General features: G+C 41.5%; 1 protein-coding gene across 1 annotated transcript in view; it reads left to right on the top strand.

Annotated features, from left to right (window-relative positions):
• The window catches only part of CSMD1 (CUB and Sushi multiple domains 1), a 1,974,400-nt gene that overhangs the window by 920,067 nt on the left and 1,028,481 nt on the right, over nt 1-25,852 (top strand). Inside the window, exon 4 of the mRNA XM_088479751.1 lies at nt 21,489-21,683. Coding sequence (XP_088335877.1) covers nt 21,489-21,683 — 195 coding nt within the window. The remainder of the gene's footprint in view (nt 1-21,488; nt 21,684-25,852) is intronic.

Raw genomic sequence — 25,852 nt, forward strand, 5'->3', positions numbered from 1 at the left:
AACACCAGCTCGAAATGCATTGGTACCATCTTTGACTACTCTACACCTGAAGCAAAAGGACTATTCAGCATCACCTTCAGGAAGACACACAGGGAGACATCCGGAGTCACTTTGCTTGCACCCCACACTTTCCTGGGTGGATATCTGGTACAGTGTGCCATCTTGTGGCTATTTACTAAGCTGTGTTTACATATTGCTATTTTTGCACAGTCATTCAAGCTGATTTTGCACTTTACCATATTGTATTTAAAATCCATCTCATGTTTTTATGCTCCAGCTAAAGCAAAAATATAATTTTTTTATATACCATCTTATATTAAATTAACTTTTGAACTATATATCTTTAGCATATATGAATAAATTAATGGGATTACACTGTTTATTTTCTCTTTTTTATGAAGAACATTCTAATCAATTATTGAAAAAAATAAATCTTCTTGAAGGAAAGTGTTCCACATATTTTTATTCATAACGTATTAATTATCAGAGTCACTAGCACCAGGAGTTGTCATTACTTACTGTTGTTGTTCATATTTGAAATTTGGTCCTTAGGGTGACCTTGGTTTTTATAACTCTAGGCTGCTTGGTTGCGCTTTTGGTCAGTTACACCTCAATATTCTTATCAATATTACACTGCGGTATGGATGGCAGCGTCACAATACTTTTATGAATATTACACTGCGGTATGAATGACCTATAGCATCAAAATACTTGTATGAATATTATACTGAATAACTGACTGTCACAATACTTGTATAAATATTACACTGCGGTTTTACTGACCAATAGCGTCACAACACTTTTATATTGTCCCCTGGACAGAGCCCCACAGTCCCCTGGACAGAGCACAGCACACCCCGGGATGAGCAACACAGCCCCATGGACAGAGCACAGCACACCCCTGGATGGAAAACACAGTCCCCTAGACAGAGCACAGCACAACCCTGGATGAGCAACACAGCCCCCTAAACAGAGCACAGAACACCCCTGGATTGGACAATACAGGCCCCTGGATGGAGCACAGCAAACCTCTGCACACCCCTGGATTGGACAACGCAGCCCCCTCTGGATGGAGCACAGCTCAGCCCGACAGCCCAGAACTCAGGAAAAGAAAATTTTGCTGATCACCGTGGGGATGGACTTATATACAATCCAAAACCTGTGAGATTCCAACAGCAGGAAGATGACATTTTGCCTCATTTTGAATAGCAGGTCAGGCGGGAAAACCTGAGCCTGACTCGGATCCTTTATGTTTGGGTGGGTCCGGTTCACAGAGAACCGGACCTGCTTATCTCTAATTTAGTTAAATTAATATTTGTAAGGTTCATTTTATGAATACAGTTGTTGAACAGTCCTTTGAGCCCCACATTTAATAAAAAATAATAATAATTCTTATCATATTAATGAACCCCTGTATTTTATATCTGTATGAAAACATCCAGATTTCAAAGTGGTTTGAAAATCAACATTTAAAATCCAATGGGCATTACTGCAAGAGCAAGGCCAGTTAGAGGTTTTTAGGTGCCATAGACAAAGCTCCACATTACCCGCCGTAATTCCCCAACATACTTTTTCAATTCATCTACATAAAACTGCACTTACATATTTACCAAATTCTACGTCAACTGGGTGAGTCATTTTTAATATGCACATCCTATATGTAGATGTATTACACTTATTGCAAAACCAAAGCACCCAATATGCCCATTCACCTTCGCCCTCATCAACCCCATTTACCAATTCACCTCTCACTAAGTATCCATTAATTTACCCCATCCAGGACCCATTAACCCATTCTACTCCAATAATCCATCAATCAATTCTCCCTTCCAGTACCTATTAAAACATTCATACACACTGTCAGCACCCATTAGTGTCCACCAGGAACTCATGCATCTATTCACCACTAGCACTCGTTATTCTATTCACCCCACACTCCGCACCTGTTACCCATTCCTCTCAAGAGAGCTGAATTAATTTCAACCACTCAGCACTCAATAACCTGGTCCTTTTTAAGAATCCATTTATCAATTAACCCTCACAGCACTCATTAATACATTTTTCCACTCTGTCAGCACCAGTTAACCTTCCGATCCAGCACACATTTATCAATTCACAAACTCAGCACTCATTCACCCATTCCTCTCAAATCCTTTAATCAATTCATCCTCATAGCACCCATTAGCACATTTGTCCACACTGTCAGCAACCCTTAACCTCCTGCCACCCAGCACCTATTAATCCAATCACTCCCAGCACCCTTCTAAGCACCCATTAACTTCCCCCACCCAGCACCCATTTATTATTTCACTCAAAGCAACCATTAACCCCCCTTAAAGCACCCGTTTACCTACTCACACCAAGCACCCATTAATCCACTCACTCCCAGCTGTCATCAACCACCCTCTCTACACCCATTAACTTTCCCTCACCCAGCATCCATTAATCCATTCAAGCCACAGCACTCATTAACCCCTGACTGCACCCATTAATCCATGCACTCATTAACACCCCTGCCCAGCACCAATTCATTCATTCCTCCCCAGCACCCATGAAACATCACACCTCTCACCCAGCACCCTTTAACTCAATTACACATTAAGAAGCCATTAAAAAGTTATCTTGCCTGCCTGGCTTCTGCTCATTCAGCTCCTCATTCTTCTACTTGTACAGCCTGGGAGACATAGCTTGCATAATTGGCTGTGTGAGAGGGTAGGGGAGGAGAGGAGAATGGCTGCTGTTCAGCTGCTGCACTCAGCCAAGGAAGCAGGCTGCAGCAGGTATAAATAAACATCAGCTGGTACAGTGGTAGCCATGGCTTAAAAGATCTGCAGATGTCACCAGCGGTAAGCATGATAAGAATGTTAGAGAAAACCTTCATTATTATCCCAGGCAGCCTCAGTGGGCCATCCCCTCAGGTCCCGGCCCTCTGGGCAGCTGTCTAAAGCTCCCGAATGGAAGTTCCTGCCTTGTGCAAGAGGTTTACAGAATATAATAAATTGCTTAATTAAATATGATGAAGTTTACTATGCACAGACATGAAATTTCATACTGTAGCCGATAGCCCCACCACATCTAGGGCAATGAGCCATTTCCTCAGTCAGCAGCTATATCACTATAAACATGGGATTGCTGCGTTTTGGGAATCATGCAGATTCTTTTTAGCCATGACAGCTGACATTAAGTTTAATCAAACTATAGTATTATTAGTAGAGATCTGGATTCATCTTCGTGTTCATATAGTCTGGTCTTGGATGTAGGTTTTTAAAAAAAACTGAAAAAAGTTTTTAAAAAGCAGCTTATATCATGTAATTTATGCAATCCAAAACTCGAAATTTGGTTTTAAAATCCAAATTCTGAACCATGAAAATATCAGAAGCTTGACACAAATTTATCCGGATCTCCACAGGAGATGGAAACCATGATTCGGATTTATCCAGATTTATGAAATTCAGGTGGATTCAGGTTTCTGGAGAACTGAACCGCACATTACTAATTATTAGAGATGAGACCAAGTAAACTGTACAAAAGGGTATTGACAACATAAAATAGTGGCAATTCTGGTGAATACAATGTAAAAAAACATCTATGTTATCACAATCAAAATGATAGATCGGCTACCAATAAACCAAAAAAAGTAAAAATTTTGGCTTTTGAAAAGCTCCATAGTGGTATTACCTAGTTGGAGAACCTTCTATTGATTAAAAACATTAGTCAATGTTCAAATCTTCGCAATAATTATATACAAGTCATGATAAAAAATACATTAATCATAGTGTACAAATTACTCAGTCAATCTTGAGAAGCCTGTAAAATTACATAATTGTTAGGTGTATATTTGATTAACATAGTTTATGCACTTCATTTATAGCACCCTTAACTTTTAGAACAGATATTAAGATACCAATTATAAGAAAATAGATTTGCATTAAAATGATGTGTTTGTGAGTTACATTTTTTTTATTAGCAAATTGACATGATGTTTTTTGTTATATTATTAATGGCTATGATTAAGTTGTGTTGATTATAATTTTTGCAATATATTTGTTCATGAAATATGTAAATATACAATGGTTTTATGTAATTTTAAATCATCGCTAATGACCAATGTGTTTTGCCTTGCAAAACATTGTCATTGTTAGAAAGCGGTATTCCTTTTCTTTTCCTGACCCTGCTGCTGGAATTCATATGACTTTGTGGAATGAAGGCAACATGGTATTTAAGGATATAAATTATATAGAATATATTTTTAATTTCATGTGCAGTAAAACTGAATCTTATTTGCACTGTTTAACACTGCTATCTCATGTTGCTGCCACTTGCCATTCACTGTATCATACATGCAAATCCAGTTTGTTATACAGTTGGTAGCCCCTTTCTCATCGGTGTGATCAGAGGAGTAGCGTGGAACCATGGCACATGGAGAAAGTGCATGTCATTTTGCCCCCTCTTCCTCCCCCGCCCTGTACTGAACTGTGGCAGTGGGGTATGGCCAGCTTGCGTGGGAATACTGAAGTGGAGAGAAAAACAGCAAACAGTGGCAGTATAATGCTGGGAGTTGAGGTCCCATTGGGGAAATAGAATGCTTCGGTGATGACATTAAAGGGTAGCTCCTTTGGCACTGCTTTATTTATGTATAGCCCCTAGGATCTGACTTTTATCTCCTTAGAATCATTGTTATTAGTCAATAGAGGAGATTGTATTATATATTCTGATCATTTAACTTAAATTGACAGAATACATGTCTAGAGTAAAATTCCACAGGGTGCACAGCTTATTACTGCAATTACTGTTGCAAACAGCTATCACTGGAGTGGGAACACATATGGGAAGCTCCCTTCTCAGCTATGCTCCTACTATATATACATTGCACCTATATTAATGTGAGTACTACTAATCATGTTCTGTCTACCACCATTATTATTATATCAGGTCTCCTAATATTTTATAAAATACATTTCAAATAACACTGTGTGGTCATGCCTGGGAACACCTCATTACTTTAAATAGCAAAGCAGTGACTTTTTTTAAAACTCACACCTTATAATTGACATTTAGGATTTTACCTCAGATGTTTAACTATTAAGTCCATTGAAGCACAATGAATGAGGAGAGAAGGAGGGAGGGCATTAAAGAAGAAAGAGGAGAGGAAAGTGCCAATTAGAGAGGGGAGATGATAGAGGCTAATAAGAAAGGAGAGGGGAGGTGATAGGGGCCAATATGAAAGAAGAGGGGATGGGCAAAGAGCCGATCAGAGAGGGCCAGTGACAGAAGCCAATAAGAAAGGAGTGGACAGGGGCAAAGAGCCAATCACAGGGTAGAGAGGGGAGGGAATTAAGGAGGTGAGAAGTGAATGTAATCAATCTGACAGGAAAGGGGAGGTGACAGAAGATGATCACAGAGGAGGGGAGGCAATATCGGCTGCTTGAGGGAGCATGAAATGTAGAAACGGATCTAAGATTCATAACTTATTTAAGATATAGAGCAAACAAACCGAGATAAAAATAACAGGTGGCCATCACACTGTGCAGCACCCCATGCATTCTGGAATCCTGGATGGCACCCATGCACCACTGGAACCATACTCGCTACACCCCTGGGTATGATATAGGTGCCAACTACAGGTGCACATAATCGTTGCTCCAAGTCTCTTAAATTATAGGGACCTACCCCCACCTCCTCCTTCCCTCCTCTAGATGACATATATTTTTGGTTTTATGTTAACTGATACTGCCTTTAAGAAATTGGGAGAATTCCATAATCCTCCATGCATGACAATTAAGAACAAACTTCTCTTGGATAGTAGTGTACAAGAAATGGAAAATTAGAACTTCATAGTGTAACCAGTATCATGAATAGGGTATTTTGGTGGGTTGGGTACGGGATGCCAGTGCTCGGGATGCCAGCGGCCAAAATCCCGACACCGGCATCCCAACACAGTTAGGATACCGACACCTGAATTCCGGGTGCCAGCATTTTAAGTGCTGGCATCCAGTCTGTTGGGATTATAACTACATTTCATTTTGGTAATACAAAGAATGGATATTCACCATTCAAGGTTAGATTCAACTATTAAGTAAGGTACCTAAAGGGATATTACCAATCTAGAGGGTCTATTTACTAAGCTGTGTTAGGAAATAAAGTGAACGGTGATAAGGTACCAGCCAATTAGCTCCTAACTGCCAATTTTCAAACACAGCATGTGACATGGCAGTTAGGAACTGATTAGCTGGTACCTTATTACAATTCACTTTATCTCCTAACACATCTTAGTAAATAGACCCCTAGGGCTGGTATACAATTAACAGCTAAAATGTTTCTGATGCAAAAAACTGTCTTTTTTTGATGATTTTTGAGTCTTTTTTGAAGATTTTTTTGTGGTATCCAATTAAACCCTATTTTCTACTTCCGAAAACTTTCTGTTTTTCTCAAGAAAACACATAGGATCCAATGTTGATCTAAATCTACAGTATGTCTGTGAAGCACACCAACCAGTCTATACAAAAATATTTATTTCATTGCAATGCCTTAAGTGATACAGATAAATGATGTCCTTATACACTGGGGCTTCAGTTACCTAAAATGACGCTCCTAGGTGACTCGTCTTTGCCAAGTGTCTTCCTCTCTCAAAATGTGCATCTTGTTTGCATAAATAAAACAACTAGGAGCAACAAAGCTTCTTTGTTAGATTGCACTGATTCATTTGATGTGCAATATTTGTACATCTGTGTGCGACTGAGAAGTGAGAACTATGGAACGCAATTGTGAATGCAATAGCGATTACATATGCAGTTCAACTGCGATATTATGCTAATTCATTATGATAGCAATACTGCCACCGCACTACGTGGGGATGTCCACTTTATCTTATACACATCCGTAATGTTTAGCAAGACTGCGAAATCATCGGTACAATTGTGTACCATCGCAGCCTCACACACACTTGCTCAAGCCCTGACCTTACTCAGAAATTGCCAACTTCCACGCACGGTATCAGGCCTCAGGCTGCTTAGGGCATCGCAGTGGATAATTTATGCACGCCCCTGCAATGGCGTTCAAACACACTGGCCCACCTGCTAATATCAGTGGTGATATGAAAATGTTTACATCCACATTGCAATCGCAGCCTAACATAAGGACGCCAACTTCCCCTTACTCACATCCTTATACTTTGGCAACATAGCTAAACATCGAGTAACATCGGATCCATACGCACAGTTAAGGCAGGTCAGACCTCCCTCAGGAATTGCTAACTTCAGTGCATGCTATGAGGCCTCAGGCTGCGTATGGTTCGCTGTGGATAATTTATGCATGCCCATGCAACGCTGACCCCAATGCACAGGCATGCCTGTGTACGCCCGACCTCCCCCTGTCACCACCCACAAATGATACTTACTGTAAATCATTTCGTGCTGGGTCTGCATAGTCATTGCGTGCATATTAGCAAATGCATTCCTTGCTGAATTAGACCCTCTCGAAGCATCTCAGTCACGACCAGCATTTTGCACCATATTGCATTTAGACGCTAAAGCTGGCCACACACTAGACCAACTTACATCCAACCAGCCAACTTGTTGATTGGTTGGAATGAAAATCTGGTAAGGAATGGGAGTAACTGACAATCAGCAATTTGCTCCCAAACTCCGGAAAATGGACAAAAACTGTTGTTTAAACAAATTGTTTAGATCAAACATTTAACAAACTTGTCTGAACGACCATCTTCATCTGTTTTCTGGCATTTACGAGCAAATTGCTGATCATCCTTTACTCCCATACATTACCAGATTTTCATTCCAACCAATCAACAAGTTGGGTGGTTGGACAGATAATCTTTAGATGTGTGGCCAGTTTAAGTGTATGAGGATATATCTGTAATAGAATTTCTTTAATACTAGATTAGCAACAAAAATGAGCGATGAAAATTTTTGATGCCAGCATATACAAATAAAAAGTGTAAGATCTTGAAATATAAAAAAAGCTTTATAATCTGTACGGAACACCACAAACAGTTAGTTAACAAATACTGTCCCCATCATAAGTAAATTCAATCAGTGCACTTCTTATAAAACACAGGAAAATCCATACAAATGTAGAAGAGCATTAGCAAAATGAATACTTGCAAATATTCACATGTTCTCAGAGTTGCAAACCATGTATCCTGAAATAAGGATTCTCTATGTTGAACAATGTTGATACAATAATGAGTCACCTGGGTGACTTTGAAGCTTCCTATAGCTCGCAGATAAGTTGTTGCCGTGGAAAACCTTTATGTGCTTTGCCGTGAAGCTGGTAACTTATTCAAAGGGAAAAAAAATCACGAACTCTGCAAGGAAGCAAAGCTTTTTCTGCAAGACAATGGAGGATTCAAACTCACCTGAGTGACTGGCATTATAGTATCAACTTTGTGTTACATTGAGAATCCATATTTCAGGATGCGTCGGGTGTAACTCTGAGGACAGCTGCATATTTGCAAGTATCAGTTTTACTAATGGTTTTCTTCATTTGTCTGGATTTTTCTGTATTTATTACTGATTGAATTTAACCCAGACCACAAGCCTGGTTCTGTGTCAGTGTTTAACCCTCTAAAATTCCTTCCTCCCCGTCTGCACCATCTGTGTCACACCTGTTTGTCTGCCTCTCCTTTTTAGAATGTACGCTCTTAAGAAGTGGGCGCTCTACCCTCTTGTGCTTCTTCCTACTTTACTTTCATCTACTTCTTACTCCCCACTAGAGCACCTAACACTTATGCTCTGCTACTGCTTATGTGGGTGTTATGGTCGCTAATGTAGCAATGTATATTATCCATGTCCTTGTCTTGAATTGTATTGTACTTAAGTCACTGGTCAACTTTTTGTGTATGCATTGTAAGGTGCTGCGGAACACTTGTCGCTCCATATAAATAAATGATAATAATAATAATAATAATGACTGATTGTACTTCTGTCACACATATTTATGCCTTTCTAGCAAATAGATAAACACAGGATAACAAAAGTGTCAGTGCATCCTGCTTAGTTGTAAGATATCTTCATAGGATTGGCATAATATATTATAGGATCGCCTGAAGGGGGTCGCAAAATACCCACCGGACATGAATCTACATATAGGGGCCTATGGCCTTCATTCAGAGGCGGCCATACGGTCTACGACCGCACGGCCGCCTCGATGTTTGTCAAGTGCGCATGCACACGAGGGAGCCGGCTCCTTCGTGCGCATGCGTGAGACCCGCTACGACCGACAGTGCCGGTCGTAGCGGGTCTCTTTCCAAAGGGGGCGAGCTGTCGATGTTGATTGACAGCTCGCCCCATTTGGAAGGCGGGCCTGGGGGGTGGCAGCCCAAACGGAGGCGTTCCCATGGGAATGTCTTCCGTTTGGGGGAGGCCCCACTGACATCACTAGTGATGTCAGTGGAGAGCTTTCGGCTCTGACAGAGCCAGAAGCTCTCCGGGGCTTACGACAAGTGAGACCCTACCCTAGGGTATCGTCATAAGCCCCGATGGTCGTGATGGTCAATGACCATTGCGACCATCACCCTAGCGGTCGTTAGAGCTGTGGATGTAAACCCACAGCCTAACGACCGAAACAGAGGCGGGCGGTCAGGATGCAAGCGGCCGCCCTGTTTCTGAGCGACCGCTTGCATCCTCCGACCGCCTCTGAATGAGGCCCTATGTATCAAAGCTTGATGAGAGAGACAATTGTGAGATATAAATCACCAACCAATCAGATTCTAACTTTATATTTTATAGGCTGTGTTTCAAAAATTACAGTTAGGAGCTAATTGGTTAATACTTTTTTCTCTCAATTTTATCTCTCACGAATTTGATACATAGGCCCCATAGTAACACATGATTACATGCCTGCTGCCATCTATCCTTTTATACTGTATATAACTCTAACCCTCTCTCACTGCACAGGGAGTTGCAGGGTAGATTTGTTTTGGTTAGAGATGTGCGGTTCGGTTCTACAGAAATTCGGATCCACCCATATTTTGTGAATCCAGACAGATCTGAGTCGCGGTTCTGATTTTCCTGCGGTTTTGGAATTTGGATTTTAAATAAAAAAAAAATACATGTTTGTTGTTGTTTTTAAAAATGTTTTATAAATTAAAAAAAAGCCCCAAACCAATATCCTTTTTACATGTTCCCTGGATCATGCATTTTGAAAAGATCGACAGGTGGAGCTAATTATTTTAATTGTGATACTGTGGAGACCTGTAAAACATGCACTGTTAGGAGTACCCGAGGACTGGAGTTCAGAAACATAGGATTTACACTATGTGGCTTTTTGTATTTTTTTTAAAGGTACATACAACAGGGGTCATCCCTCTCTAACTCTGGCTCTGCAATAGCCACTGACTTTTATTTGAGGGTTTCTCACACATCGAGACTCTTCCCCTTTTAACAGGTTGCTCTTGATTTCTCCTGGGTAGGGACTTCCCCCTTTAATTGAGGCACTGCAGGCTTTTACCTCTTTCCAACAACAGTTCCTCATTCCCTCTGCTTTGGATGGGCATCGTTGCAGCCACCACGGCTTTCTCTATCACTGGGAGAGTGTAGGAGCTCCCTGCCAGCTCACAGCTCTGAGATGACTCCTCCCAACTGTCATTACTGGTCATTGGCTCTAACTGTTATCAGATGTACCAGCCTGACCCCCAGTGATTCTTACTAAAAAGAGGGTACTGCATATCTATGAGGAAGCCTCCTCTATGTGCCACACATGCAAGAAGGAACCCACAGCAGGGAGGCATAAGCCTGAAGACTCATGGTGTATGTAATCAACCCTTCAACCCTTGTTAGCTCTTTACTGATGATACCAAATATAAAAAAGAAGTAGATGCTTGTAACTTAATAAATATATATATATATATATATATATATATATAAACAACACAGGACCGGCACTCATCAAAAATATAAGCAGCTTTGCCGGGTGCCCCCACAATATAGCAAAATACAGACCAGGAGGTGCGGCACTCACGGACCCATATGAGGAAACACGAAGGTGAGCCAGATGATAACGTTTCAGTTCTTTATGTAACTGTCTTCATAAAGACACATAAACGTTTCAGTTCTTTATGTAACTGTCTTCATAAAGACAGTTACATAAAGAACTGAAACGTTATCATCTGGCTCACCTTCGTGTTTCCTCATATGGGTCCGTGAGTACCGCACCTCCTGGTCTATATATATATATATATATATATATATATCGGTTTGGTTTATCTGATAAGTGTTTTTTTGCCTGTATATCAACTAAGTTAGGGGAGCGGTATGATGTACACAATGTAGTTGTGGAATTGCAGTTATTTAGTTTTGATCAATAGATTGTACAGAGATCAGAGCAATGTTCAATATCATTATCTCTCTGACTTGTTTGGACTACTCTTTTGCCTTCATTTGAAATCTTGTATTTTATTTTTTGGAACAGTTTCTACAATGCTGTAGTAACAGGTTGGGCTAGGAGTATTTATATTTATAAAAGAGAGGACATCAGTGCAGAGACAAGGAATACTGAAAATCTGAGCAATGAAAACAAGCTTTTATTGCAGCATATTAATGGAGGGGAAAGTTAATCGATCGGCCATCTTTCCTTTGCGGCAGGTCTGACCTGCCGCAGCCTTGGCAGCACCCCTGACACACAGAGCTGCATAGGAACTCACAAGGGTTAATTTATGTACGCCCATGTAACCACATTCAGACAGTCTGACACATCTACATTTTTCTGACTACTCCCCATTACCACCTATAAATGCTGGCAGCCTGTCATTCGCTTTGTGATGGATTCCTTTGTGTGTGCGTGATTGCGGTGTGATCGCTCCGTACATGCAGTGCAGCTTATATACATGCACGATTGCAAACAATCGCTCGATATGCGTACGTAATCGTCATTGAGTTCATCTCAGATTCAGGCCCTTTATCCATAAGCTTTCATAACCATGTAAGGTGGCAGTCTGCATTGTACACAAAGTAATAGTTACTTCTTCAGTATTTTGAGAACAAGATACATCCACATACAAGACCTGATTCCAGAGCTGGATTAAAGCTGCCCATCCACTAGGCGATTAAACCTAGCGATGGAGCGATAACGACGGTCGTTATCGCTCCATCACTTGGTAATCACCCGCAATTCGGGCAGCAAAAGGTTAAAAATGACCAGTGATGCATGTGCTGGTCCTTTTTCCATCAATCATTGCCCGAAAATGATGTTCAACCTGACGACCGCTGATTGATCTGCATACACTGAACGTCTGAATGTTCAGTGTATGCAGTTCACCCCGTGGGAGATGACGGCATCGTAATCGTGCCATCGTCCCCCTCATCGTTAAATGGATGGGCAGCATAAGGGACATACGTGATTTAGTCTGAAAATGATCAAGGGCTTATACTGAGAAGGGGAGGAGTTGTGACAAGCACTGTGTGTGTGTGTGTGACAAGGGCAATGTGGGCATATACAACCCTTACACTATCAGTCCCACTATCTATTCATGATGTTAGTTATCAGGGTCTGAACCAGACTCCGATAACTAACATTCTAACTCGCTGTGGACGCCGAAGCAATTCATCACAAGCACACAAAACCATCAGGTTATGTACAAGCCTGAATCAGGCCCACAATGCCAATATTTACTTACAGTAGTTGACCAAAGTACTGTGCATGTGTTAGAGTGTGCGTATGCATCCCGATTGTTACCGCACAGGGATGCAGAACAGATTTTGCCGCAAGGTATGTTTATTTTAGTGGGTGTACCTTGGAGGTAACATTGAAACTGCACCTCCCATAGTGCCGGTGGTGTCTAAAGATGCACGTACATGGATTTTCACAGATACAAGGCGCTGCAAGTGGGCATCTCAAATATTAAAGGAATTGCCTTTGATATTAGCTTAAGACATAGTTGTGGTCACGTTCTGTGCGACACAGAATCAGGCCCACAATGCATTTCTTTTTCACTTGTTTGATGATGTGTGGAAAGGTTTTGGACTATTTATTTTGATAAGATTTGTTCAATCTATTTCAAAACCAGAACGTGAAGAATTTGATGGGATACATCACTTGCAACATTTGTTTAGTTTGCACAGGCTTTTAACAAATAAATATTGGTGCAATCCATGCCCATATACAGTATGAGCGATCCTGCAATATTCAGCAATGCAAACATCAGCAGCAAGTAGGTGCTGTATATATTTTGATAACAACATTTCAAATGAAACACTTAAACGGCATGTATTAGTCTGAGCTAAAGCCGGTAACCAGTATCCAATATCAACGTATCCCTTTATACATGTCACTTAGCACATTATGATAAATGCACCTGCCTAAGCATGTCATCATGTGGTAGAGGTGCTAGTCATTTAATTTGATGATGGTTACTGGCATTTTAATGTTGAATATAGAAAAAAGTAATTGATACCAGCACCAACACTGAAAGCCTGCTCTTGTAGTGGCCAGTGTGTAGGGGGAGGAACAGCAGAAGTTACTACCACCACTTGGCTATGACAGGTGGTACTATAACCGGGAACCCTTCAGTGTGTTACTGTCTGTATTCATTAAGGTCCCAGCCTTAGCCAGGGAGTATCATGGGGTACTATGGCAGCACTCATTAAGTATTTACAGTATGCTGCAGTAGGCTTTGAGAATATACTTTAAATGTTTTGTTAAAATCAAGGACAAAGTATAAGGTTTTCTCTTTTTAAAGGATTCTGTTTCAACACTCGTGGGAACAACTCTATTATAAATTTAACTGTATAAAAAAGACTTCTAATTTCTTTTGAAAATGTTTCATTCAATACCTAAATACTAAACTGTTATATTTAATTTAACTGGTGGTCTTACATATCCCTTGGGATGCAGGTCACAGTTTGGGAAACCTTGGTTTATATCTTCTGAGGCCGGGAGACGTATGCATGCAATAACATGTAGTGACTCTGTGTCTGATTCAGAAATGTACATACAATCACCACCACAGTCAGTTTTAGCCCCAAACCATCAAATAAACTGCTCTAATCAATAAATTTTTTCTAACCTTCATTCTTTAAATTAAAAGCCTACACAACCCCAGCCACATTACATGAATGTTAACATGCACCTTACTGCAGCCTAAATACAGAGCAGAGATATGAGAGGGCTATCCTTAGGGCATTTGCTACACCACATAGTGGGCCAAGTCTGTCCTTCTTGTTATTCTGTGCTCGTTCTGCTCAGCTGCTGGACGCCTGGAATGAGATTCAAAACTTAAAGTTGATTTATTCTAGGTATCAGCGCATGCTGGTCAGTGTATGTTTTTGTGATTGTATTGCAGGCGGACCACCAGTGATGGTCATCAGTGATGCCCTGGGGCAAAGGCACCACTAGAGATGTCTACTGTATTTTACTTCCATGTGCATTTATATTAATTAAGGGTTATTATTATTGAAATGACAAATCAGCAATAATCCTATAGAATCAGCAATCTTATATAGATGCAGACAATGGTTCAGTCATTCCCCAAACCAGTCCGATTTTGTGGGGATAATCTCACTTGTGCAGTATCCCGCTGTCACATCGCAGTCTTGCAGTGCCTAGAGTGCATTGGGGGCAATCCAGCAGCTTGGGGAGAAATGGTGTCTTGTTGCGAGGACACACCCATTTTCATTTTCAAATTTTGGGAGGAATGGTTCAGCAATGTATTGGAATGGAGCTATACACTCAGTATTGAAATATTATTCAAAACAGTTGCACAGTGATATGCTGGAATTTAAGTTTTCTGTGATTATAAAGTGTGCATCTATTTCAATTGTTTAGGCTCCTTGCCCTTAGTTCTCCTGCTTCTTATATATCTAGTTATCTTGAAGTAAAGATAGTGATATAAATTGTTACAAATCACAATTATAAATTAGTCATTTGATTGAAGTAAATCTCAGAGGCTCCCCAGCTCCAAACAGCACACAAAAAGCACTGTGATTTAAAAAGTATGTGATTATCTTTCTCCACTTGTTAGTAGAAATTAGCGGTTCGGATTCCTTGAAATCCGAACACGCCCAAACTTCTGAGACCCAAGGTGATACAAGCCACTGCTCACATCTCCCTGTCTGCCTCGGATCCCTACCAAGCCAAAACCTTGAGATCCTGCTATCGGATCCCACGGATTTGGCTCTGGTGCCAGTTTCACAAGTCCCATTGAAATCAATGGGCTGACCTCTGATTGACTGAGAGAGCCATCTGTCATGGCTCTCAGCCACTCAGCACTTCCCCTTAGACTTCAATGGGGCAAAAAGATGCAAGATGGCAGCTCCCACCGCACTGAGGACACCACCACCTGCAGTGCTGGCACACCCCCACTGTGCCGACACCGCCGTACCCCAGCACTTCCGACACCATTAGCAATCCCGCACTGAGGACACTGCCGACACCCCTGCACAGCCGACACTGCCAGCACTTCCACACTCAGGGCCTGGTTCAGAGCCGCTCGTAAGCGGCCGCTCGTTTGCTCCAATCGATGTTCGCACATCTGCACATGCGTATGGGTCGTAATGCACATGCGCCAACCAGTCAGTGCTGTCGGAAAACGTGTGTTCGCAAAATTGCGAGTGCCTGCTAATTTGAGTGACAGGATGAGGCATTTGTGGGTGGTAACAGGGGAAGGTGCTTGAAAACGGGGAGTGGAGATCCGAACGCAGGCGTGCCAAACGGTCAAAACGGGAGTTTTAAGGGTGTGCATAATTAACAAAGCAGCGTCATCGACCACGTCACTTGGTTGTCTCTTAGCCTGAACTGTTCGCATGATTGCGGTAGGAAAATCCAACCACAAGCACTGCGAGCAGTTCAGACGCCTTTCGATGTACTCGATTAATCTAATAAATAGCGGAGATGAAGTATGATGCGAGCGGCCAGGGGGCGCCTTTTCAAAATAGCGAGCGCATGTTGCGTTCGCTCGCTCAGACATAGAGGCGTCAACAGACCTCAAAGAGAGAGCGCTCAATTTAAATAGCCGGCCCCTTTTTCTGAACGAGCGAGCGCAAATAGCGTCCGGCTCTGAATCAGGCCCTCAGAACACTGCCGGCACTCCTGCACTGTCGACACTGCTGGCACCCCCACACTCCCCCACTGAAGACACTGCCAGCACTCCCACACTGAACACACCGTCACCAATCCCGCACTACCGACACTGCTGGCACCACTAAACTGCAGACACCGCTAGCAACCCCTCACTAAGGACACTGCTGGCACCCTTGCACTGCTGGCAATTCCGTACTCAGAATACTGCAGGCACTCCTGCACTGCCGACACTGCTGCCACACCCACACTGAAGGCCCCCTGCCGCTACCCTGAACTGCTGACACCACCAGCACCCCCGAACTGCCGACAACGCCAGCACTCCCACACTGAGGACACCATCGACACCACCATCATCCTCACATGGCCGACACCCTCGCACTAATGACAGCATTGATGCCCTCTGTCACAGTAAGTGCACCATTGGTGTATCTAACCTTAATTGTACCCACCCCGCATTGTATTTGACCTGCCCTGTAACCCGCACTGTATCTGACCCGTGCAGTATCTGACCCGTGCAGTATCTGACGCGTGCTGTATCTGACCCGTGCTGTATCTGACCCGTGCTGTATCTGACCCGTGCTGTATCTGACCCGTGCTGTATCTGACCCGTGCTGTATCTGACCCGTGCTGTATCTGACCCGTGCTGTATCTGACCCGTGCTGTATCTGACCCGTGCTGTATCTGACCCGTGCTGTATCTGACCCGTGCTGTATCTGACCCGTGCTGTATCTGACCCGTGCTGTATCTGACCCGTGCTGTATCTGACCCGTACTGTATCTGACCCGTGCTGTATCTGACCCGTGCTGTATCTGACCCGTGCTGTATCCGGCCCGCACTGTATCCAGCCTACACTGTATCTCGCACTGTATTCGACCTGCGCAATATATGCAACCAGTACTGTATGTGACCCAAAACCAAAACTGGACGACAAATTAGAACCAAAACCAGCAAAAATGGCCTGGTGCACATCTCTACTTTGTAGTGGTAAAAACAGTTATATCCCTCTTACCCACTGTTCAGTCTGATTCAAGCTTCCCCCATCCATACAGCACTATAAATCACTGTACACATTGCTGACAACTCTGTTATTACAGACGGTTATCACACTGATGACACATGAATAGCATACTTACCAACTCTCCCTGATTGTCAGGGAGACTCCATGACATAGAAGCAATCCCCCTGACTACCCAAAGAGTCCAGCAATCTCCCTGATTGCACCTCTCCCCCTAACCCTAATCCTCCCTTCTTGTAGCCTAACCCTAATCCTCCCTGTTAGTGCTTAACTCTAACCCCCCCAGTGGTGCCTAACCCTAACCCTCCCCCGTAGGGGTGCTCAACCCTAATCTTCCACCCCAAAACCTAATGCTAACCCCGCTATGCTATCTAAACCTAATCCTCCCCTCGCGGCACCCCGGATTTACCTCGTTCGGGCAGCCATCCATCTATGTTCCGGCTTCGGGATTAAGATTGGTGTCGGTATTTCAAAGCCTATCTTAAGTCCAGTGTCGGACTTTCAGCGTCGGGATTGAGACCGGCAGCATCGTGGCCGTCGGTCTCATAACTACATCCCTATCGGACCCATACGCACAGTTAAGGCAGGTCAGACCTCACTCAGGAATTGCTTACTTCAGCGCACGCTATAAGGCCTCAGGCTGCATATGGTTTTGCTGTGAACAATGTATGCACGCCTCTGCAACGCTGTCCCAATGCACAGGCATGCCTGTGTTCGCCCGACCACCCCCGTCACCCTCCACAAACGGCACTTCCTGTCAATCACTCTGCCATGGGTCTGTGTAGTCTCTGCAATCCCAGTCCCAATCGAAGTGGCTAGTTTGCACACTGCAATGGCATGCCCACGCTCACTGTGATGCATGCGCAGAACGCAACAATTGGCCAATTGCGTGCATCTAATCAACTGCGTTCCTTGCTGAATCAGGCCCAGTGATCCCTATGGCTGCATGCATTTTTATATAACGTTTCTCTTAGACACTTATATGGAAACCCAAATGCAATACATGAGCAAGCCCTGAAAAGTATGAGTGTGTTTTCATCAACAAAGAGATCTTACTAACTGCTTTGGGGCTCATTTACATTTTGATGTAAGTCAATTTTATGGCATGTCTCTCAGATGTAGCAGTACACGCCCACTTTACTGCCACGCTCATAGGTGGTGCTTTCACAATCTTCCTGAAATGCTTTTTCAAAAGTAGGCAAGTATGATGCATAGATCACACTACTGACAAGCAGACTCACCTATCAGATCTGGGCTATGTTGGCTGTTACTGAGAAGTCTACTGACAACCTCCTTGCCTCATGTGTAGCCCACCCCCTTTTACTCACTGAAAAGTGTGCAGTAAGTGTGATAACTAGTGTTTCCACACTTGGGTTTTCTGTACTGTTTTCCTGATTTGCAGTAATGTTTTGGCTTTTGAATTTTTTTCCCCTAGTTTTTTTTTCTGGTTTGCAGCAGATTGTTTACAGGGAAATCTGGCAATGTTATGGCACAATGTTTTTTTTCTTGGTCAGATAGAATTACCTCTTCAGTTTTGTACTTTTTCAAGAAATTTTGTTAGCTCTCCTGTTACGTAATTACCACATCATTTTGGGAAAATGATTTTCCATGGAATTTTTCCTGAAAAAAACTGGTAGAGACCAGGAAATCTGAACAAGTGAAAACACTGGTCACTACACTGAGCCTGTGCAACTTGTTTCTTGTGTCGGGGGTAGTTAAATGAATTATAGATTGTTTCCAGCAGCTGTTGATTGCACGGCTCATCTTCAGGTGAAGGGGGGGGCTCATGGCTTATATAGTTGTAACTCAGTCCAGTCCCTTGTTCCTGCTCTGCCTCCCCATGGAAGAGGGCATGGCTCTGAGTCAGTGGGGCTCACCGGGATACATTGGCACCCATTTCAGCCCTGTAGACTTTCTGGGAGAACAGCGCAGCATGTTGGCCTCAGACTCACTCTTTGAAGCTGTGTGAAAGTAGGAACAGCAGTGGAGTTCTGATCATGTACTGTACAACATCCCACCCAGCACCCACACCTGTAACCAGAATGTCCACCTTCTATATTCATGGGAGTTAGTGAAGTGCTTTATTATTACTATTTTTTTCTTATCTACTGTAATTACTGCTTAACATAGATATTTTTCTATGACCTGATTCTGAGTCAGACTTGCAATGTCGGATGCAGTGAAGCAATGCTTTTCGTATGCACATGCGTCTGGGATGCACCTGGTGGTGTTTATCCAGATAAGTACAGATTTGGATGCACAATCTCTGAAATATATTGGATGGTCCCAAATGGGCTCAACTTTTCACATAGGAGGCCATACACAGAAGGAGAAACTGCATCTGTCATAGGGCCGGTGCAAGTTTCATTGGTGCTTATGATGGTGCGCCTATGGATGCTGACTTAAAGTGTCTCAGTCCTTGCACACAGGGCCTGATTCAGACCCGCTTGCTAGGAATCGTTTGCTCGTAGCTAGCGATGTTTCGCAATGTGCGCATGCATACGCATCGCAGGGCAAGTGTGCAAACCAGTTGGAGTGATCGGGAAACATTCATTAGCTGCGCATAGACTGCCCAGATAAGTGAGTGACAGGAGAAGCCATTTGTGGGTGGTGACAGGGGTTGGTCTTTGAAAACATGGGAGTGTAGGTGAGAATGCAGGCGTGTCTGAGCGTCTCAACGCCATTGCAGAGGTGTGCATAATTCAGACGCAGCATCATAGTACACGTCACCTGGCTGGATTTTACACTGAAGTGCTTGCAATGCTTGCGGTAGGATATTGTCAACCACAAGCGCTGCGTTTGCTTCCGATGGTACCGATGGTTGCATATACTTCCTGGAGATGACATGCGCAAGTGGGCGTCTTAAGACAGGCTGGTGGGCGTCTGCATACACAGGCCGATCACATGCCAAGACATAGTGGGTGTGCTTATGCCTTGCCGTGCCATCGCATGCCTTGCTGCCACTTATCCGAATTTGCATACACATCGAGCGAGCGTACGCATTGAGCGAGCAGGTCTGAATTGAGCCCACAGTCCTTGCACATTTGGACACACAGATATACAGCAGGAAAGGGCTTTGTAGTGGCATTAGCATAAAGTCGCAGGTGCTGCTGCATGAAAAGTAGCAATGACGGCTGCATCCAATTGAGAATCAGCACCTAAGTTCTTGGCTATGGGGACTGCTGCTTTCCCACTGCCACCTACAGTTAACGACTTTGCTGATAATCACTCTTGTTTGATTACACTAGATAATGTTGTCAGGAATGGATATCCATTTGTAAGTCATGTTCCTTAAAAGTACAGATGAAAAAAAAAGTAGTCTCAGCCACTTCTCTAGAGACATTCCCTGTGTTACTGTCTGGCACTGTTCAGTTTCTCAGGGATATACAATATATGACAATAGTGTTATGTGTCTGTGAAACCACATATATAATTATAGAACAAGACTAAACTAGGGCTATTCTAGGGTAAAGAATGATCTACATTTTTAGCAACTAAAATGGTTGTTTGTCTGGGGACTTTCTTTGTTTCCATGCAACAGAACAAAATAATTAATTATAAAATTAAATTGCTCTAATTGCATATTTATTATGATAAGGGTATGAATATGATTTAAATAAAAGTATACCGTATATTTTCATGATTCTGCTACTTTCTGTAACCATCTTTATTAAAAGGGTAAAAAATTTAATAAAAACATTTATTAATTTTCTCAAACAACATAACTATTATAAATCCCAAATGAAGTGAAATACATATGTATATTTGCAAGATTCCTCTTTCTAAAAAAATATATTTTTTCAAAAGTTTAACCATATATATATATATATATATATATATATATATATATATATATATATATATATCTACCAATAACCTTTAGGATGTAAAGGTTCATGGAAAGCTGTTTTTCTTTATAAACGTAGAAGTTATGTTGTTAGATACTGAAACACTTTGTAAAGGTTTACACTTAACTACAGTTCTCCAGGGTGGAGTTCTCATTAGGCTGTGATTTCAGCTGTCTAGGTTGCTCATATAATAGATAAAATTTGTGTGCTACTATTAAACTAACTCTTGGTGGTCCCTTCACAACCTCTCCTAACACTGTCAAGAGAACTTGATCATTTCAATTCTGTCAGTTCTCAGATAGTGAATTTAGAGGTCAGATACTGGAACAAGTGGTAATGAGACTCTTCAATGTACAACATTTTATTAGAGCTTTAAAAGGAAATTTCCTCCACATACTGTAGCCAAATGACAAATCAAACATAGTAGATTGCAAAGAATTTTATGAACTCATTAGAGCCTTGATAATGCCTATAAAATGTACCATAAATGCTATTATGAAAGAAAATTGTTGTTTTTTATTAACAACCAATCTTGTGTTATTCTAGTACTTTATGCCAATACTTCTGTGTTTAATCATTCTCTCTTTCTCTAGTGTTGCCGAGTCATACCTGTGGAAATCCTGGAGAAATACCTAAAGGGGTTCTGCATGGAACAAGATTCAATATTGGAGATAAAATTCGATACAACTGTGTTGCTGGCTATATTCTTGAGGGGCATTCCACTTTGACATGTATTGTAAGTCCAGGGAATGGTGCTTCATGGGACTTTCCATCCCCATTTTGCAGAGGTAAGAGATGTGAAATTTTGAAATGTTGGCTAATTTATGTACTGTACAATATCTATAAAACTAGTTTAATTAAATGTTTGTATTCAATGAACAATGGTTTTATAAAGAAATGGCTTCCGTGCTGAATAGTTGAAGAAGTTTAATTACCATTTCATTTATGTTTATTAGTGCTGTAGTGAAAATAATTTACAATGTTAAGTGTACATGATTATTATATACATGAAATCAAACATTTATGAAGTAGTTTAGTTATTACATAAGCTTTAATATTAGACATACAACTGTAAGGCAAAATTTTACATATTCAGAATTTGTTTGTGAATTACAGTGTATTTTCCTTATGGAAAGTTTCTCTTGTAAATCAGAAATAAGAAAATAATGTTTGATTTTTTTTAATAACTTAGAATTCTCCATTTATTGAGAAACATGTACATAAATACCGATATAGAAGGAGATGCAAAGCAGATGGTTGGTGCTAATAACACATAAAATGCAATCTAGACATGCACAATTAGACTTTTTATGCTATAAGGTCAGTATTACTGGTAACCCCTAAACAAAGAAGTCTACATTAAACCTTTTTAAAAAGACTGAAATAAAGGAAGATATGCAAAGTTGTGGTAAAATTATTGTCTAATAGCCCATTCAGATCATCTAGAGCAAAGAGTCATTAGCCGCAGGGTTTACCCTGCAGCTAATTCCCACGCCGGAGCAATACAATTAGCGGGAATTACCCTGCGCATGAGTCCCCACATTTGGACTAAACCTCGCAGCTCATGGAGGTGCAAGGTAAAGTCCGCAGAAAACCCACAAAATCAGGTTCATGCACAGGGAAAAAACCCATTGATTCTGCAGTTTAAGCAAAACCAGTGGGTTTCCGCACCTGAAGCCCAATTTTTCAGCACGGGAAAAAGGCTATTTAATTGAATAGCCTTTCCATGTGCCGCGGGGATTTTTGCAGGTAATTAGTTGCGGGGGACTAAGGACCTCATTCAGAGTCGGTCGTTGCGGCCACACTGTCGTAAGGTAAAAGGGGCTGGATATGCAAATGAAGAGCTTGCAAGTTGCGTCGTTAAGATGGGATCGTTAGCTGGACGAGCGAGGGGAGGATGCGGCCGTAAGACTAAAAATATGCCCCATTCTTGTTCGCATTACACGTCATCTCCGGGCATATAAGGATTAATCGAGACCATCGGGAACCATCGGAGCTGCTCGTGGAGCTTAAGGCTGACCATACCCTCTCTTAAGCAGTGCGATCTAGTCAGTGTAAAAACCTCCCATGTCACATGTGCCATGACACTACTTAATTATGCACTCCCATAAAATGCTGTTTGCATAGTCAGGCATGCCTGCGTTCGGATCTCCACTCCCCCATTCACAAGCACCTTCCTCTTTTACCACCCACAAACGCCTCATCCTGTCACTCAAACTAACGACCTGGCTGTGTTCAAGGAGAGAGCAATTTCTCATCGTAATAGCTAGTTTGCGCACACGCATTGTGAATTTTACGCATGCACAGTTTAGCGAACATCGGTGGCGTACGACCGAGCGGCCGCAACGACCGACTCTGAATGAGGTCCAAAGTCTGGTACATTTATGTAAAATATATATATGAGGGTGACCTGGAATCGCTGCAAGCCTGATCAGGGAGAGCAGCACAAGATTAGAAAAAAGGTGTACCCACACCTAAAGCAAATAGATAAAAATACATGTATCCAATCCTAAGCACTACCCTTCTTACAATATCTCCTTATTGTGACAATATGACACAACATCCACTTGTGAAAGGTGACAAGTATAAATGTAATAACATTCAAGAACTATGATACAATTATTAGGTATTCAGTAACTTCAGTATTTTAAAAACAGCAAATGGTGTTATAATGATGTCAATATATAAAACATAATGATTGGCTGAATGTCTTTATATAAAACAATAGTCAGATGGCTGCTTTATAAAGGGACAGGTGGTCCCGAAACGCGTTGGTAGGAGAGGAGGCACTAGATAACTGCAGCCAGGACAGAGGAACGTGTCAGGAAGGTGGAGGAGGATTCCGGATCGATCTTCACACCGTTTTTACCTTCACACTTAAGGTGGCCATCCACGGTGAGATTCAAAAGTTGGTCAGATCAGTTTTACGATTTCCCTTGAAAATTCTTCCCTTCAGATAAAGGACGATTTGTATTTAAAATGCAACTATTTCACATAAGACCATACGATTTGATCAATCACATCACATAATGTGTGTCAATTCCTACACGATCAGTTGAGATTTCTCTGCAAAACCATCTGATCTGCGATCCAACTAGACAACAGCGGGGACGCGCATCGGGATCATAGAAGACTCAAAATACAACTATTTTCAAATGATTGGTCTGTCCAACCTGTAGAAACTGCCCAAATCATGTGATCAATCGTCCCCTGTATGGCCGACATTACTTCTGGGATCTGGTAAAGCTGCCATCTGACTATTGTTTTATATAAATACATTCAGCCAATCATTATGTTTTATATATTGACATCATTATAAAACCATTTGCTGTCTTTAAAATACTGAAGTTACTGAATACCTAATAATTTTATCATAGTTCTTGAATGTTATTACATTTATACTTGTCACCTTTCACAAGTGGATGTTGTGTCATATTATCACAATAAGGAGATATTGTAAGAAGGGTAGTGCTTAGGATTGGATACATGTATTTTTATTTGGTACATTTATGTGTCTACTCTCTACTGACCTCTGACGATAGAGAGATTAATATATTGTGATCAGTGAAAGTATAAGTAGGTTTATGTAGTTGTAAAAATCTTAACAAATGAGGGACAGGAGTGGTTTATTTTTAGTGCTAGCTCTGCTGTTTTAAAAGTATTTATATGCTCATTATTATACTTGAGTAAAGAAGGGTTTTTTGTTGTAACATTTAAGTCACTTGAATGTTATATTAGCATCTCTTGGAGCGATCATTATTATTGCTTTTCTTTGTAAATTAATAAACTGAATGAAATGAAAAAACTGTGACATAAGCTCTGTGGAAGACAGATATTCAACAAAGTTTACTTCATGGGTTTAAAAATGAATGCACTTCAGTTTAATTTGGGAATCTCAAAAGTTACTTATATTATTGATATATCATTATACATTGGATAATATGATGTTGTTTATTCAATTATAAAAAAACACAATGAATACTAGGCTGAACCTGTGTACTGTATTTACTATACAAACACTGAGGAATCTGGTAAATTAGTCTATGGAAACATAGAACAGAGCAACGTTTTTTATTTTGGCTTGTCTTGGCAATTTTCTTGGCAGTAGAACGGTGTAAAGCTTAAATGTCATCCAAACAGTGTTGTTCCTTTACTTATCTCTCTTTCCCAGGATCAAGTTTCCAGTGTAACCTTTTCCTTCTTTTCACTAAGTCATGTTTAAAAGAGTGTACTATGATTCCTCAGAGTCTTACTTGAAATAACATACAAATGAATTATAAATATTTTGAGGAGTTTGCATTGTTGGTTACTTGGAGCAAACCATGCAATTGTTCTGATTTAACACAACATATTGGGCCTGATTCAGTCACCCATCTGCAAATTTATGCAAATGCTGCTACAAAGCACTTCCCTGGTGTACTGTACATCTGTGCATATGAATGTGCAAGGACTGAGATGCCCACTGTCAGCATCTGTAGATGCTGTAATACCGTCTGGTGCATCTTAAGATGTCACCATCAGTCGCGCTATAGAAACTTTCACCAGCCCTATGGCAGGTGCAGATTTCCCATCTGCGTTTGGCCTCCAGAGTGAACGATTGAGCGCCTATATGCAAACACTTCAGTGATGACACTTCCATAACACACCCATAAGATGGACCCTCTAGGTGCATGTGTTTAGCAACCTCCCAGTCACCGCCTAGGCACACTCAGCACTTTTCTCATAACAATGCGTCACGATCACAGCAGTGCCTCTGTGTAACACATGTGCAGTAGGAGCTATTAGGGATTTATGCACATACACAGTAGCAAAAAATTGCTGAAATCCATGAACATGGGTATTTCACGAGGCTCTGACTCAGGCCATTCTCTAAGTTTGAACAAGACCTGTGCTAGTATGGTATATTTTATATCCTACATCTTTTGTTCTTACACAATTATTATTTATATTTGTTATG

The sequence above is a fragment of the Taudactylus pleione genome, unplaced genomic scaffold, assembly GCF_031769625.1.
Source record: "Taudactylus pleione unplaced genomic scaffold, aTauple2 ptg000244l, whole genome shotgun sequence".
Classification (NCBI taxonomy): domain Eukaryota; kingdom Metazoa; phylum Chordata; class Amphibia; order Anura; family Myobatrachidae; genus Taudactylus; species Taudactylus pleione.